Source organism: Plectrocnemia conspersa, unplaced genomic scaffold (assembly GCF_051122295.1).
Source record: "Plectrocnemia conspersa isolate PC_06_02 unplaced genomic scaffold, ASM5112229v1 ptg000006l, whole genome shotgun sequence".
NCBI classification, from domain to species: domain Eukaryota; kingdom Metazoa; phylum Arthropoda; class Insecta; order Trichoptera; family Polycentropodidae; genus Plectrocnemia; species Plectrocnemia conspersa.
Genome location: NW_028277170.1, coordinates 13,293,295 through 13,310,446, shown reverse-complemented (window position 1 = coordinate 13,310,446; position 17,152 = coordinate 13,293,295). Strand labels below are relative to the sequence as shown.

Here is a 17,152-nt window from a genome sequence, read left to right as displayed (position 1 = left end):
GTACTCCAGATAGTTATATATTTATATATAATATAATTGTAACATATTTACATATATAACTGAATAAATAATAAATAAAAAACATTATTTTTACATAACATTTTTTTAAATTTAAATTCTGTAAATGATTTCGAAACAGAATAATACCAATAATATAATGGCAAAAATATTTATATTAATTTAATAAAATATATTGAAAGCCTCTGATCACTATAACCCATGATCTTTTTAAATATCTGATTTTGGCTAGACAAAAAGCGGTTTTGTGAACTTCTGATAAAAAGTGTAAACAATTTTCAACTTTATCGATAGAGATGTTAAAAATATTAACTTTTTTTGCGGTCGCCTGCTGCTCACCATTGCTCTCGTGTGAAAACTTTTTTCTTTCGTAAGGAAATTCGCGTGGTAAATCAAGTTTTTTTGCATTTTATATGTTTAAAACATAGATTAGACACTTTTAAAAATAAATTCAACAAAGACACGTTCATTTTATTTACTTTTATTCGCAGTCGAATTTGTCAATTTATGATTTTATTGTTTTTCACCAATACATCATAAGTTTCGCAGTATCTAAACACACCATTTATTATTACGGTTAGAATATTTTTGTTATTGAGCCTTCCACCTGTCTCATGAAGATTTATTTATATAATAAATACATAGAATGTGAGATGATAAACATTATGTTTGTCACTTTATGTTAGTAATTTGTACCTTGTAGCAAATCAATAAACAAAAAAATCTGGGAAATTCCACCCACGCCCTCGTTAAGCGGTGCTGTGAGGCAGACTACCTCTATGCTACATCCTGTCGTGCTGTACTCGTGTATAATATAATATACGTTTAAAAATAAAACAAACTACTCAATACATGAAAACAAATATACAAAATAATTATGCACAATAGTAGTAAAAAAGTTATTATTTTATAAAATGCAACAATATTATTCTCGCGAGTCAATCTATTTGGTGGTCGTCTTGTTTATATAAAATGTAACTTTATTCTTGAACTTACTTTAAACATTGTATGTGTAAATACACATACATATATCATAACTCTTTTATCTTAAGTCCAGTGAGCCAATATTGTACAGCTTTTGCGATTAGCCAGCAAAATAAACGCAAATATACATGATGGAGCCATTAAAATACCAAGTTACTAACCGAACCCAAAGACATTGCTTCGAACATATATTTGCAAAGATGTAATTCAATTGCTTGCTACATTCTACGTTTAAATATCCTTAATGCTATAAATAAATTCAGATATCCGGTAGCTTAATTTATAATAATAATTATTGTAGAATGGGCTCAAATGTTTTCATTTTACCCATAAGCATGTATCTAAGGATATCTACCCCCTTAACAGACAATACTGAATCATTGCTTTCGGTGATCTTAAAATCTGAAATTGCAATTTCTAAATATGCCTTATGTTTCTTTAATTACTCTATTTTTTGCTCTATTTTAAATTTTGTGATAGTTCTATTGGTTCCGCATGTTATAATATTAATTAAAACGATTGATATAATCTCTCTGATATAAAATATGAATTAAAAAAATATATGTACTCATTTTCTTGATAGTTCCTCAATTTAAAAATAAACATATTCGTTTTTATTTTTAATGTAACAAACTGCAAAATGAACCATATTAAGATACCATATTTTGTGTTAAAAATATAATTTTATTTAATTGTTTGGGTCGCGAAACTAAAATTATTGCACTAATTTGGGCCGCGGTTAAAAAAGGTTAAGAATCACTCAAGGCGCCGAGTCTCCCCACTCCGCATACCCACTCAAGACGCCGGTGGTAGGAGAGTGGTGGACCCGACGCCTCGTCCTTTCCGACGTCGAACGTAGATACATGTAATTGTGTGCTGGGGAGACTTTTTCACCGAGAAGAAGGCAAGAATTGCATGTATGTATCATATTAATCATTCCGAGCTTGTTTAAGTGTACATATCATATTTGTGCAATAAAGGTTTACGCCGCCGCGTTTCTCTTCGATTTTGTCGAACTTTCATCAATCGTTTGTTAGTGTTATTCACGAGTTTATGTATAACTTATGGCTGAATAGCGCCGTTATTGGTTATAATATAAACGTATTTTCAATGACTTTCATTTTTCTTATATCTCTTAAAATCACCGGACACCTACTTGTGAGGCGTCTCAAATGATAACTACGAAACTTAAAACCTTTCGTGACAAATGTCTAGAACTCCTTATCGATGACGTGTGTTTTATGCATCTCTTTTTCGTGTCTACTCCGCGTCCAACGTCTTTATTTATTAACTGCCGCCGCGAAGTTTGCTCATTGTTATGTTTTAACTATGCTCAGCAAAGTAATTTCGCCTGATGATGCATTGTAAACCGATTGAAATACTCATGCATGTTGTTCCCTTTTCGCATTTTTATGCAATTTTTGCATACTTGACATACTGCCCCTAGTGGCGGCGCGGTACCAGTAGCGGCGCGGGGCCAGTGGCGGCGCGGGGCTAGGGGCAGGGGGACAAATGTCGTATTAATTTTCTTCAACACTTGTTGTTAATACATCTCAAAGCATAACTATGAAACTTAATACATACAAAGACCACATCTAGAACTCTTTATCGAACACGTGTGTTTCATGAGCCTAAAGCAATAAAAAATCTTAAACAGGCATTATTCTCGCTGTTATTCCTGTAGATGAATTTAAATAAATACTATCTTATTATACATTATCACTATTTTATATATATTTGACAAAATTAAATATTTTTGTAAGTTAATTACTTAATATTAAGCAGAATATTTCAATTTAATTTTAAAATTTATACATTTTTATCTAGCTCTAATAAAAGAATGGGTTTTAAAACAACTTTTGAATTCCGGAATACAAAAATAAATATGATAAAATAATTATTTTGCTGAATGAAAATATGTAATCTGGCTCTGTGACTTTCTCAACGCTGGTACGGCATAAGTTTCCAAACTAGCCAAAGCCCAATCAAAGCTGTCCCTGCATACAGGCATATAAAAAAGCTCGCCAAACCAAAACAAAGTTATATTTATTGTTTTTATTAAGTTAGAATAAAAATAAATGATGAGCTATCTCCGATAACCCTAGAGAAAGGCCACTACTGTATATGCATATATACATATGTATATATGGCTTCTACATAATACAATATGAATTAACTTTTTTAATATATATTTTCAGAGCCAAGCTCTAAAGATTGTACGGAGCGTTGGTCAAGCCTTTGAGGTCTGCAAGGAATTTTCGCCAGTGCCATCAGGCGATCAGGCTTCTCTGAACCAGAGCACCGAATTTGTAACCGACGAAACTATCGAGGAACCAGTAAATGAAGACACAATAGATCAACAGAATTGGTTGATGAATTTTGATGAGCCTCCTTCTGTAAAAAGACAAAGTATCATGGAACATACTCACAATGGTAAATATATTTTTTGCATTTTATTAGTTAAATAAGAGTATTTCATTAATTGTGTAAGAACAGTGTCTGTGTGTGTGATTCGTGTTTTATTAGTTTATAAGTTAAATACACTGACACATAAGTTTTTTTAATACTTAATAAAATTTCAAGTTTAAAAAGTTAAACGGTGTTTTCCTAAAAATACATACATGTATTGTAGTGAAATTACTCTATCCGTAAGGATTTTTATGTAAATGTATCAATAAAATGTATATTTTAATGGTACATTTTCATTTATTTTTGCAAAAATCTTGTATTAGTTTAATAAATTGCAATTTATTTGATAAAACTGTATCTACTAATGAGACAGAAAAATATTGATATGTTTATCCATGATGCATATGTTTTTATGTCATTTTTAATGACCATTACTCTATAGTCTCATTATAGTAATTTTTTGCAAGTAGATTTTTACATTATTAGTTAATATTTATTTCTTATAAAAAGCTATTTTTTAGTTTTAAATGAAATTAGGTACATACTTATTCTTTTTTTATTTTATATTAAAAACACTCATCACTTGTTATTTTTAAAAAATATACTAGTTGCAACATACACCGTCTTTTTCCGAAAATAAGGCACTGTCTTACTTTCTTTTTTGGTCCGAAATATGAGCTAGGCCTTATTATCGAGGGAAGGCTTACTTTTCACGTACAATAAGTAAATAGGAATTTTACATTTATTTCAAATTTATTCGAATACAGTCATCTCATCTTCAAATTCTGAATACCATCCTGAATTTCAATCAAGTCCATTTTCTGTTGAATCATTGATCCGAATCTCTCCTGTCCTGCAATATAGCTATCCTTAAATTAGTATTTCTTGTCTAAGTAGTTTGTTTGAGGTGCATTGGAAACGCAACAGCCAGTTATTTATCCCATGAATTATTTACCCAGTTCACAACTTCTTGTAGACCAGGCTTCACAAAATTCCCACGTTGATTTCTCACTATTCTGTTTTCAATGTATTAATTCATTTCCACGCTCAAATTATCCTTAAAGGGCTTGTTTATTGCGATATCGAGTGTCTGCTGGAATCATAATTTCATCAATCCTCCTCTCAGCAAGGAAGTTTTTCATCTCTTTAGCGCGGTGAGTACTGGCTGAATCCCAAATTAGTAAACCTCTTTGGCGACCCCTAAACAAAGGTGGCGGCATGAAATCGACCCACTTTCTTATAACTGCTTGGATGCACCAGGCCTTTTCACTTTCAAGGACATAAATTCTTTTGTCCTTGAAAGTTATTGTCTTTCTTACCCTTAGTGATGATTAACGGTTAGACTTTCTTGCCATCCAGACGAATCGCCAAAATACAGGTAGCACATGCACTTTCGTATCCAGTAGAATGAACGTAGATTGATGAGGAACCTCTGTGGTTAATCGTCGTTTGAGATCCTTAGCCTAGAAATACTGCAGTTTCTTCCATAGCAATCATGCTGGAGAGTTGGTATTTAGAAAAATCGATACCATCAACAAAAAGTTAAATACAAGTGCAAATTTAACAACTTCATTGTCTTAAACATTGTTGTTGATCTCCTTAAAAACAGTTCATGTCGTTGAAGGAAGTTATCCAGAATATATAAATTGTGTGGCACTAGCAATAATCGCCACATGTTGGCGTTCACCTTATTTTAACTAGGGCTTATTTTCGGGGGAGGGCTTATATTCCAAAAACTCATGAAAATCACGCCAGGACTTATTTTTGGAAAAAGACGGTATTTTAAATTTAACCTTTTATTAATATAAATTAATTATCTTTAGCAATATTTTTATAGTTAGCTTGGTTTGAAACTTGACTAAATAATGTTATTCGATTGAATATCATTACTGCTATTGACAATTAACAGTTAATATTAGCCCTACACGTTAGCTTTATGCAACCATTTATACAAAAATGGTGCACTAAAGCAATTTTTTGGATACTGAAATGTTATTTTCCGTAATAGCAATAACTTTTTAAATAAACAAATAAATATACAATCAATTACAAATTTGACATAATATTGAATATGATGTCAACTTATAATAAACACATATTAAATAACTTATGTAAATACAATGATGCATCTCGAAGATTTTTACATTAAAAAATAATACTTGCCACTCAACTGTAAGTCAACTTTAGAATACAGATACATCCGTTATCTGGATTCAGGATTGAACTATATTACGGCAAAAGAACAATATTTGAAAATTAAAAAATATTATACTGCAACCAACTGCATTTGTAGAATAGATTTTTATCTTTTAATTATATAAGCATGTAATAATTCGTTTTTAGCCCTATCTTACGTGATGGAAATGTGTCACATGGATAGGCTGAACAAGGATGCTACATTTATGATAGCCGAGTATAAATTAAAAAAGCAACCGTTCAACGTACTCCAGTATACAATGGAGCAAAATATTTTTGAACATCTCCCAGAGCCGTTTCTCAACTCCTTTGGCTATAAGTTGCCTTCCGACATTAAACATGAATTGAAGATTTTTACACCCAATCAGTACATGAAATACGTACATATGAAATTTACAGTAGAGACAAAGAGACCCTTTGGAAGCAAAATACCAAGACAAAGAATCTATGATTACATTTATTCGCCGTACGGCGAGTTAGCAGATATGATACAGACGACCACAGAAGAAAAATTCATACGAAGGAGAATCGAGAACCATATAGAGACCCAATTGAAATACTATAAGTCATTTTTTGAGGACTTCGACAAAAGCATACCTCAAACGGAGCATCTGAACCCAGCGTTGGCGATCACATACAGGACATGCCCCATATTACAATTTTTAAATAGTTTCGGCATTCATAAACATGAACTTGCAAATATAACGAGAACAAAATTATTTCGGGCTCATCAAGGTATTTAATAAATGTCGTGAATTGACGTTTTAAAACTCAACATATTTGAGTGAAAATTTACAAACCAATGTAATTAATTACAAGCATGTGCACGTGCAGAACAAAAAGTCACTACCAACTTGTATTATCGCTTTATATTTAAATTTATTCTTTATTTTATTTATAATTATAAATATTATATATTTTAATGATTATGAAGAAAATTTACTATAAAGTACTAAATTTAATGTTCAATTTTTATTTTTTATTTTTCAGAACGCGCACCCAACCCGAAGGATCAATATTTTTATCCCGCACTGTTGACTATATTCAAATTAATAAGCACAACTTATAATTCGGGAATAGTTACTCCCATTTATAACATTAAAAGGGAATTTGACTGCTTGCTGAAGACAATTGACTATGTGATGGTAAATTTTTGGTTTAATCCACTAAGGGAATTAATCGGTGGATGGCAAGATGTAAATACCCGTAAGTCACCGATAGCTTGCTTGTTATATTACAATTAAACTAAATACAAATTAATTATTTATTTTCAGCTTGCACCTTATACCCACTCGCGGAATGTCTTGATCCTTCTTTTTCATTTCAATATGTTATGAACAAAATCAATGAGTTATCCAATTGCAGCATGGGTAAGAAGTATTTTATTTTTCCCTTTTCAAAACTACCCCCCGCTTTTTGTTACCACAACTATTTTTTTTGTAATAATTCATAATTTCATTTTTATAAATTTATTTACAGTAAACTTATGATAATATATTTAAAAAAAAGTCAAAGCAAAGCGGGTTAAACATTTTGCACTACCTTATATATTTAGTAACACATTACAGCAGTACCCTTTTCCAATATATTCCAAATACTTTTAATCTATCTTATAAAGTGATGATTCATACTCTTTTATGTTTTACAGAATCAAAAGTGAAAACAATTCAGGATATTACGAGTTATGTTAACCGTTACGAATATAATATCGTAAGTAGTTTAATTATCAACTTTATATTTGTTATTAACATTTTGTTAGCTTAGCTAATTTTTCTTTAGGTATTTTATTTTCTATTAATACACATTCACATTCACTTTAATGGGTTAATTATAGTCTTTACATTATTTTAAGAGGTTATCTATACTAAATTAATATAACTTTTAAATAGGTGATTTCATATTCGCACTGAAACAAGTCTGAATAATAAAAATGGCTTTATTATAAATTGTAAACATTGTGAGATATATTCAGTTTATAAACAGACACATTAGTATTGTGTCTAATCATTTTTTTTATTTAGAAAATGATTTACTTTGGATTAGAATAAAGCTGAAAATATAATTTTTGTATGTATAACTTACCTTTTATAACGTTGTAACAATTTTGTACTATGATTGCCACAATCAATATGTAACTAGTTATAATTAAAATTGCAATTTGCTTTCTGATCTTTCATTAGCAAATATTTTGTTAAAGAGAAGCACTATAAACGTTGAAGCTTGCTTAAATCAAAAAAAAATCTATGACATGCTATATACGAGAAAAATATAAATATAAATATTGAGTTATTTAATCTATAAAACAAAAATTTGTACAGTAAAGAATATAAACACTACTCATGAAAAAGGATTAATATATTTCTTGTTACTAATAGTAATTGAGAAGCAAAGTATAAAATAGGTGTAAGTGACAGTGAAATGTTAAAATATTCCATATATAGTATTTATATTTTCATAAAAAACTCCATTAAAGTTAAGCTATACACATAACAGAATACTTGCATTTACTTTTTATTGTTTTATTATATTATCTTTTTTATGTAATTATTAGTAAGGCAGAATATTTATTAAAATCACTATTTGATCATCACACAAATCATTTATACTTCAAAAGTTAACGTAAGCTTGAAGCTAATTGTATATGGAATCACATTTTATAAAATAAAGTGATTTAACAGGCATATAAAAACCTTAAATTTTTTTTATGTAAACTTATTTTCACAACAAACTAATTATTTATCTAAAACTAATAAGTCTAATTAATCTGTTCATCTAAAAAAATTGCTAAAATCTAGATAGATTATTAGTTTATATTTACAAATGGTCATATAACAAATATTTTACTCGTTGTTTATAAAAAAAATTATATAGCCACAATTTCATAAAAAAATTATAAACAATATTAACCATCTCTCTACTACCTTTTTATTTTTATAAAAACATTAACTGTAAATTTTAATACAAAAAATCATAATAATAGCTACTTTTTTAACAGAGAAAATGTGATTTTAGATTTTTTGTATATTAATGTTAAATTACGTCATGTAATCTATTATTTAAAAAAAACATTTCTATGTAAATTATGTAAACTCTACACAATGACAGTTATAATTAATAAATTTATTTGAATATAACAACTAAAATCTACCGCCGATTAGAAAAATCTTAAACTTCATATACAAAACATGAAAGTCAATAAAATCGCTCTTAATGATAAAGCATTTGCTTGTTTTTGTATTAATTGATTGGAACTAAAATGTTCTAAATATTTGTAAGTCAATTAACCATTTTTTAGTACTTTTTGTTTAACATTGATAAATTTACAATTTAGATACATTAAAATTCACTGTAATTCGACGTATGCATATGATACCAAATAAATAACAACTTGAAGTTAATTAAAAATTTAAAAAATATTTAATTAATTAAGAAATTTGTTTTACGATTCACCGTTTTATGCTAAGCTTATTAATCACAATTTTTTTTCTTACATATAATTATCTTTTTTTTTTGTTACAACTTTTTTCTTTCATTTCTTTAGTACAGCTTTTTAGCATGCAAATCTATAATTTTGTAATATAATAATAACTTATTTAATGAACATAATAATATTATAATTATATCACATTCTAACAGGAAGATACCAATGCGTGTAAAGAGCATAATAATATTTACTTGCAATTATTGTCTATAATACTGGAATATCAGGAAGAAATTGAAAAACTTACTGAGAGATTACGAGCGTATGAGGTACTCTATCAATGTTTGTAGAATATATACATATATAGAGGTTATGGATTATACAATTTTATTGATAGCGAATATTGCTATGTAATTAAGGATTATATTATATAATGTTGGCGACTTACAGTTTTTTTTTAAACATTACCATTAGAGCTAAATATAAATACTACCACCGTTCTTATTATGAACTGCTTTCTTATTTTATGAAATTGTTCTGACTTGTCAGCAGCGAAAATTTTTAAGTTTAATATAGACAATATTTATTTTTATTAGATGATGCAATGTGATATTTTCTGTAATGTAGATAATATGTAAATATATTACTTTAAATTTGAGCATTTGAGGTACATTGTTGCAAAAACGTCTCTTTAAATAGTGAATTTTAGAGATAAAGAGCTTGGAAAGCTTTACTATACATATAATGTAAAGAAATTTAATATTTTTTTATACACAATGCATACTATTAAGTAATCCGTAAGTTATTGTTTGTTTTAGTAAACTTATGTGATAAAATGAGACATTTTTATTTCATTAGCTCTTTATATATAATATGAAAGTGTGAATTGTAAAAAAGTCTCTCCATTTCACATAATTGTAAAAGCCATGTGTCCCAATAATGTATTTTTCTTCATATACCTTATTCATATTTGAAATCACATCTTATTTTGTCCTATTATTTATCCCGAAAGCATAAATAACATTCATTATTATCCTAGAGTTATACTTTAGCCCTAAAGCTCAAAATATGAATAGTCTATAGTACTGAAAATATTTTTTTGTAATTAAAATTTACTAACAGGAACGATACATCAATAAGAAACTGAAAAGTGTAATAAATACTATTGCAATTGCTATTTCGAAAGGTCATCCTAAATGTTTCCTTTGATTTTATAAAATTAAATCTCAGTAAATCAAAATACAGTACTTGACGCCCGTTATTAACAAAATATTGATCTTACGATAAAAATTGTTTTAATTGAAAGTAAGATTGCTCCTTTTTTATGGTTGTCTATATTGTTCAAATATTTCTATAAAATTGGAAACGTAATTAGTTAGGGATAGATCCAGTATATATGATATAATACAAAGAATGTCTTATCAAATCCCAACTGATCTCTTGATTTTTTTATTAATCTAAATTTAAAAAAAATCATATAAATTGATAAATTTAAAAAAAATATACAGGATTTTAATAATAGGATAGTAATTTTGCCAATGTTACTGTATTTTGATTTAAAAATTGAAAAAACCATATTGTAACTGACATTTAACTCAATTCCAATATTCCATTATCTCTCGTGCTCAGTATTTTTAGTTTTCTGCATATTGTCTATATTACATATTAGATCAGCACATGTTTGGTTTGCATAATTATATATTGTATAATACACAGAACAACAAAAAATATATGATTATGGCAGGATCATATCGTATCATACACAAAATATTGCAAGCGATTTGCTGGCAACATTTAATCGTTAATCTAAGAAATTTATTTTTATAAATATATGTGATTTTTTGTATATATATAAGCTAATGTAATTTCATATAAATGTAGGACATGTTGAAAAAAGTCGACCAACAGATGTTTAAAATCATTTTGATGAACGATTTGATATTGAACAGAATGAAAATGTGGATGAACAGTGATAATGTCGAATATACGTTGCATTTTTGTGCCATGTTTGTAAGTATCACATTCTATACAATACTTTTATTCCTAATGTATAATTATACACATCATTGTCTCGTTTTAGTGGATTTATAATGAGATAACAATTGAATTCTCGTATACAAGAAGACTGATTGCCCAGAAACTTGACGAAGCGAGAAACGTAAGTACAATACATACCATTGAGACATACTAGTTTTTTTGTGTAATTTAAATATATGAAGGACACACAACGAGAAAGTGTTAATTTACATCAATATTTTTTCTTGATTATCGACGGAGCTTTTTGATGAATTTTCCATAATGCACATTCTTTCACAAGTATGCTTAAATAAGTCTTTCATCTGGTTACTTAAGGGTGTTTTTCAACTAATGTTTTATGCACATTTGGCAATGTCTATTTTTCCTTCAATTTTCAGGTCATGCATTAGGCCATTCTATTAAGTGGAAAAGTATTTACTTTTTCAGAATTTTAGTTCGATAATTAATATTTTTTTGATGTGTACCATTTAGTAACTTTGGTATCTTTGTATGCATCATAATCTCTAAATGTGTGTAATATTTTGCCTTTCATTACTGCTTGTAGTGATTGAAGTGCTCATTATTGACCATTATGTATGTGGTCTTCATTATATCTTTCGAGCCACACTCTGATAGTTGTTGATATGCGTAGCAGTGCTTTTCAAATTTTGGAATCACATTTAGAAACTATTTTTAAACAAGACCTAAAAACTAGTTTATTAGGTTATTGCTATAAATTAGCAAGTGATTTTTCTACTGCTGTGTAATATACGAAAAATTACTGGTAACCATAGAGTTTGCTTATTTATAATAATAATAAAATTAGAAGTGTTATAAAACTATTTTTTTAATAAAACCAATAAACGTATTGTATTTTGATTTGATACATCCACAAATATTTATAATACAAGACTTACTTTTCTTTCCAATTCAGCGTTTAACTTTTATATTACTACCTATTAGCAGCTTAAAGATTCTGTATTAAGACTCTTAATACCTTGGATTACATGGCTAAAATTTAGAATTTAGCTTGTACATCAATATTATCTTGGTTTGCATAATGAAATACCTTATAAATTAAAATATTTTCATATAATTAAGCAATCTCTGTTTCAATTGATTTTTGTTATAAATAAGTAATCTCTATTTCTTTGTCACTATGTATTCTGGAATAATTAATAAAGTATATTTATCATATTTAAAAGTACTTACACAATCTCTCTATATTTCAGAAGTGGCAAATGAATACAGAACCTATGGATGAACCTAGTACCAGTCAATACCATGGAAATGAAAGTCATTTTAGGAACATGCGTCTGGATGATGAAGATGAACGACTCATGAATGACCCAATCGTTGGACATTTGATGCAATTCGCTAAATCTAAACTGAATTTCCGTCAAAGTGAAGAATTAAAGGTTTTCGCCCAGTTTTTGAAAGACTTTCGCTGTTCTAGGGAATATATGTGTATGATGAATAAGGATGTTGAAGATCCTACAACTTACCAACATTTTAACCAACGCGATTTTGAGTGGAATATAAGAAATTATTATATTCATACTGATAAACGTAGAAGATTGCAACAAGTCGCTGACAGAAATGTAGAAAATATTGCAAATTATATGCAAAACATGCAATCGACTGCAAGTGGAACAAGCAACTCATCTTTTTTCGGTGTCGCTCCCAATCAACAGCAATACCAGTTATTGCAACAAAATCCTGTTGTGAATGAAGCTTGTGGAAACAGCTTTTCGGTTCCTCCGCCTGATGTACAAACGTATCAAATAACACATCCCCCACCTCTTAGGGTTAAAAGTAAATTATTACCGGAAAATACGAACTATCCTGTTGAATACGACCCACTTAAAGATAATCTTATGAGACAGATCAGACCCCGTCAAACTTTAATAGCAGCTAGGACACATCCACAACCAATGACCTTTATGACAGAAGCCATAGCCCATCCAGCTCCAAAGGCCGCTATGTCACAAGCCATAAGCTATCCACCACCAGTGGCTGGTATGACACATACCCAGCAATCACCAATGGGTCTAAAAGTTCAAAACATTCCATCTTCAATGGGCGCGTGCCCGGTGTCGACTATTCCACCAACTATGCTTCCGCCTAATGAGCAGAAATCTAAAAATGTGCAACCACTAAACCTTTTCGAGCCCAAATATCAAGGCTCCCTTCCAAATAAAGACACACCATTCAATATTCTTCAGCTTTATGGACTATATCCTCCACCATTGCAAAAGCCTAGTACGAGCAACCAGGCCATTCCTGAGCAATCGTCTGTGCAAAGATCCGCTCCATTTGTAAGCATGCCAGTGCCTGCTATGCCCACTCCGCCTGTACGCTTACCAGTACCCGCTAATACCACTTCATATGTACGCGCATCAGTAACCGCTTCGTCTGTACGCGCACGACCATCCGCTAAATCCAATCCGTTTGTACGCATACCAGTATCCGGCATACCTGCTCAATTTCTACGCGTACCAGTACCCACTATCCCTCCTCCTTCTGTACGCTCAGCGATTCCTAAGCCTGCTCCATTTATACGTGGACCAACACCCGTTTTTTCTCAGTGCGCATTAGTACCAAAAAGGTCAACCAATGTAAAACTTAATGAGCCAGAGAAAGATTTCTCAAAGAAAAACAAAGATGGCAAAAATGACAAAAATTAAGTTTTTCTGATTTTTCTCAATACACACAATGATAAGACTTCAAAACCATATCTAAAACTTACATTCCATATCATTCCAACATATCAGTTGGTATTATTTTGTTGCATTGACAGAACAATTATGATTAGTCCTTAATTAAATAGATAGTATATTCTGAAAGTTTCAGAATATCTTTAATTATATGCTGTTAAATATATACATGTAAACACAAATGTTTTTTATTGTACAGCTTTCAAGCTTGTGCTATATAATGCTATATTTAATTATCCAGCTCTAATTCTTAGTTCAATTATTTTTCATGATATTCAACTCAATAGTTGCATTTTATCAATTCTATAATTATTTCTATTGTACCTTTATGTTCTGTCAATATTACTATAAAATTATTTTTATGATGTTGGATTGCAACGAACTGAGTAAATCCAAAGGTGTTAAGAAAGCATTGCTAATTTTTTAAAAACTGTTTTTAGTATTGATCTAATACTGAAATACATGTAATTGAGAGTGTGAATTTTCTCCTAAAAATTCTTAATTGAAGCACACGGAGTTTATTTATGAAGTAGATAAAGTACCGGCGATAAATTGGGGTATTTTGAGAGAGTCGAGGAGACTGAATGGAAGTTTGCATATTTGAGAGTGTAAATATTAAATGCATAAGTGGATAAGCCTAAATATGTTGTAGGATGACATTCAATTTTGAAGAGTGAAAAATTAATAAACAATATTAGCATTTCGGTTCTTTGATAATTTTAAGAAATAATTCCTACACTATCTCTTGTATTATATATTTAAAGGTTGAATTACCAACATTAAACATTGTAATATTTTGTTTATTACTATGGGAATAGCGAATATTTAGATTTAAGTTTAATAATATATTTGTTCAGAGTGCCTGACCTTATTTTTTTCGTTTTTTTTATTTTATCTCAATGCTTAGTAATTTTTATTTGGGTCAGTAAATGGCACTTATTGCTAGTAAATAAGTTTGTTCTCATCTTTAATGAGTCTTAGAAATAAAATTCGAGATCTGCCTGGTGTCAACACCTTAAAGGTATACCATGTATATAAAACATCGATTATCTCGTAATGGAAAAATTGTTGTTTTTTATTATGAATCTGTGGGGATAGAAAATGCTAAGCGTGAATACGTCTCCATTGTAATGTTGATATAATCAATATACAAACGGCATTTATATTATTTCAAAGTTTTCATTTTATTGTTTCTGACACAAATTTTCTTTTTATTATATTTTAAGTTGAGTCAATATTAATATATTAATTTGTACTCTGAGCGAAATAGCTTCGTTCAAACTCTTGTACCAATAAAAAAGAAATCGTAAATCGATTTCTTTTTTAAGGGTAAATTTTATTCTACTAAATATATGTATGTACATGTTTATATGTAAAACATTTTTGTACCCGTTTCGGCTATTTCAAACGAAAATGTTACAAATATATTCTTTAAATTATGATTAAAAACTTCACATTGATTTATATGTAATATTGTAATTTTTATGCTCCAGTTTATTTTTACTCTAAAAGCAGTTTTTTAAAATCATTTAATTTTAAAATTAAACTATTGTAATTTAATGGAAATTTAAAAAAAATATCATTTAATGTTATATGTAAGAACGTTTCAAAATATATTTGCTAAAAATCATTATGTATGTGCCCCAAATCGTCATTTTTCTTTTTGTCAAAATATTTTTACGAATATTTTGTATAATTGTAATTATTGACTAGCTTACATAAAAATTGTTGTTTTTGCTATTTAAAAAAATTAAGTGTTTAGATGTTATATTAGCAGTAAAGAAAATAAATGTGTAAAATAAAAAATACTTCTACAGTTAATAAACGTGTACATACAATAAATTGTTTAATTTAAAAATAAAAATAAAAATATAATATTGTTGATTATTATGGACCAGGGAAAATAAAACTTTCTTGCTGTTCAGGAATATAATCAGATGAGTTATACTAATTTATCTCTAAATTACGAATCATAGTTTATAGCACATAAAAAATAAGCAAATGTGTAATGGTCAAGTAAAAAAATAAGTAAGAATGAGAATAAAGGTATTAGAAGAACAAATTAAAACTATTTGAGATACAACTCCTCACAATATTTGAAAAAAGCAATTTGAATAAAAAAAATTGGTCAGAAGGTTAAAGATTTCTGCATTCTAATAAAAAAATAATAATAAATGAGTTGTCTAAACTAATGATGCTTGACAAAAACGTGGCACAGGGGTTGTATCATCGGACAGTACCTGTTGGCGGTTCAAATTGGTTCCAGCTAATTATTTCTTCGCAACGTGATTGATTTCATTTTTGAATAATTTTCAATAGATTTTTCAGCGAATGACTTATTAACCCATCCGGGCCGATGGGGGATTCGCATGCACCAACTTTTGATTATTTCTTGAATAATTCGTTTGATATTAATACTATAAATTTGAAACTGCTTATATTTGTTAAAAAATATGTCAAGGATTAGATTTCCATATTAAGAATTGCATTTTTTCAATTATAAATACAGCAAAAGTATATAAACCTACGATTATCCATCAGATTTGCGTACATGTGCATTGGAATGCGTGCGTAAAGACGAGTGGAGCGGAGTATCTCCCCACTCCACGGACCAGATGACAGGTTACTCGAAAAAACGCCATTGATCCATAACTTGTTATATTTTGTATTGTAAATAAATTTATAAATTGTTTTTTATTTTTATTTTTTCATTTGTTTTTTATTTGATTTATTTTTAATATACACCTATATTATTTAAAAAAAAAAATTTATTGAAACCTAAAAATAATTATTGAACTTCGATTTTAGTATATCCTTTAAATATATTTTTACTTATTATTATGTGCAATAATTATATATCTTAAATAAAAAAGAATTATATTGATTATATGTGTGTAATTTTTGGGCCATACGAGTAGTTGGATCTGCGTTACTTTTCGTTATATTTATCCCTAGTTATTATTGATAAATATCAACAAAATGACGAAATTTATGACAAATGGTTTAATTTTTAATGATATGAATGCATTATAAAACAAATCTATTAGGAATTTAACGTATATTTGGATTAAAATACTTTGGGACCAAAATGACCCCCATCGGCTAGCTTGACACCGCGACGTATGGGTTAAGCTGATAAATCTGAATAAACGACAATCGCAGACAGTCGTAATGTATTTTTCACGAATTATATTTTATTAAAGAATTTTGTAAAGATGTATATGTTTTTCTCATTTAAATTTTTTATAACTAATATTCTTTGACATTTATATAGCATTTTCTACTTCAGACAATAATTTTTGCGGTCCCGTTTCATAAGAAAACTATTACACAAATAATCCATTCTATGTCTATTACTTCTTAGCCCGAAGAGCATAACTCCTATTATTGT

General features: G+C 28.8%; 1 protein-coding gene across 5 annotated transcripts in view; it reads left to right on the top strand.

The window, feature by feature from the left end:
- Positions 1 to 15,110, top strand: part of LOC148234283 (uncharacterized) — a 262,549-nt gene extending 247,439 nt beyond the window's left edge. For 2 of the 5 annotated variants that reach the window (XM_088187749.1, XM_088187748.1), the window contains exons 6-13: positions 3,201 to 3,435; positions 6,598 to 6,813; positions 6,882 to 6,977; positions 7,256 to 7,317; positions 9,244 to 9,357; positions 10,910 to 11,038; positions 11,109 to 11,186; positions 12,277 to 15,110. In XM_088187749.1, the coding sequence (XP_088043875.1) occupies positions 3,201 to 3,435; positions 6,598 to 6,813; positions 6,882 to 6,977; positions 7,256 to 7,317; positions 9,244 to 9,357; positions 10,910 to 11,038; positions 11,109 to 11,186; positions 12,277 to 13,731 (2,385 nt within the window). In that variant the 3' untranslated portion in view covers positions 13,732 to 15,110. Of the gene's footprint in view, positions 1 to 1,824; positions 1,920 to 3,200; positions 3,436 to 6,597; positions 6,814 to 6,881; positions 6,978 to 7,255; positions 7,318 to 9,243; positions 9,358 to 10,909; positions 11,039 to 11,108; positions 11,187 to 12,276 lie in introns of those variants that run through there. The other 3 variants (XM_088187751.1, XM_088187752.1, XM_088187750.1) reach the window with 3 other exon arrangements.
- Positions 15,111 to 17,152: the final 2,042 nt, after the last annotated feature.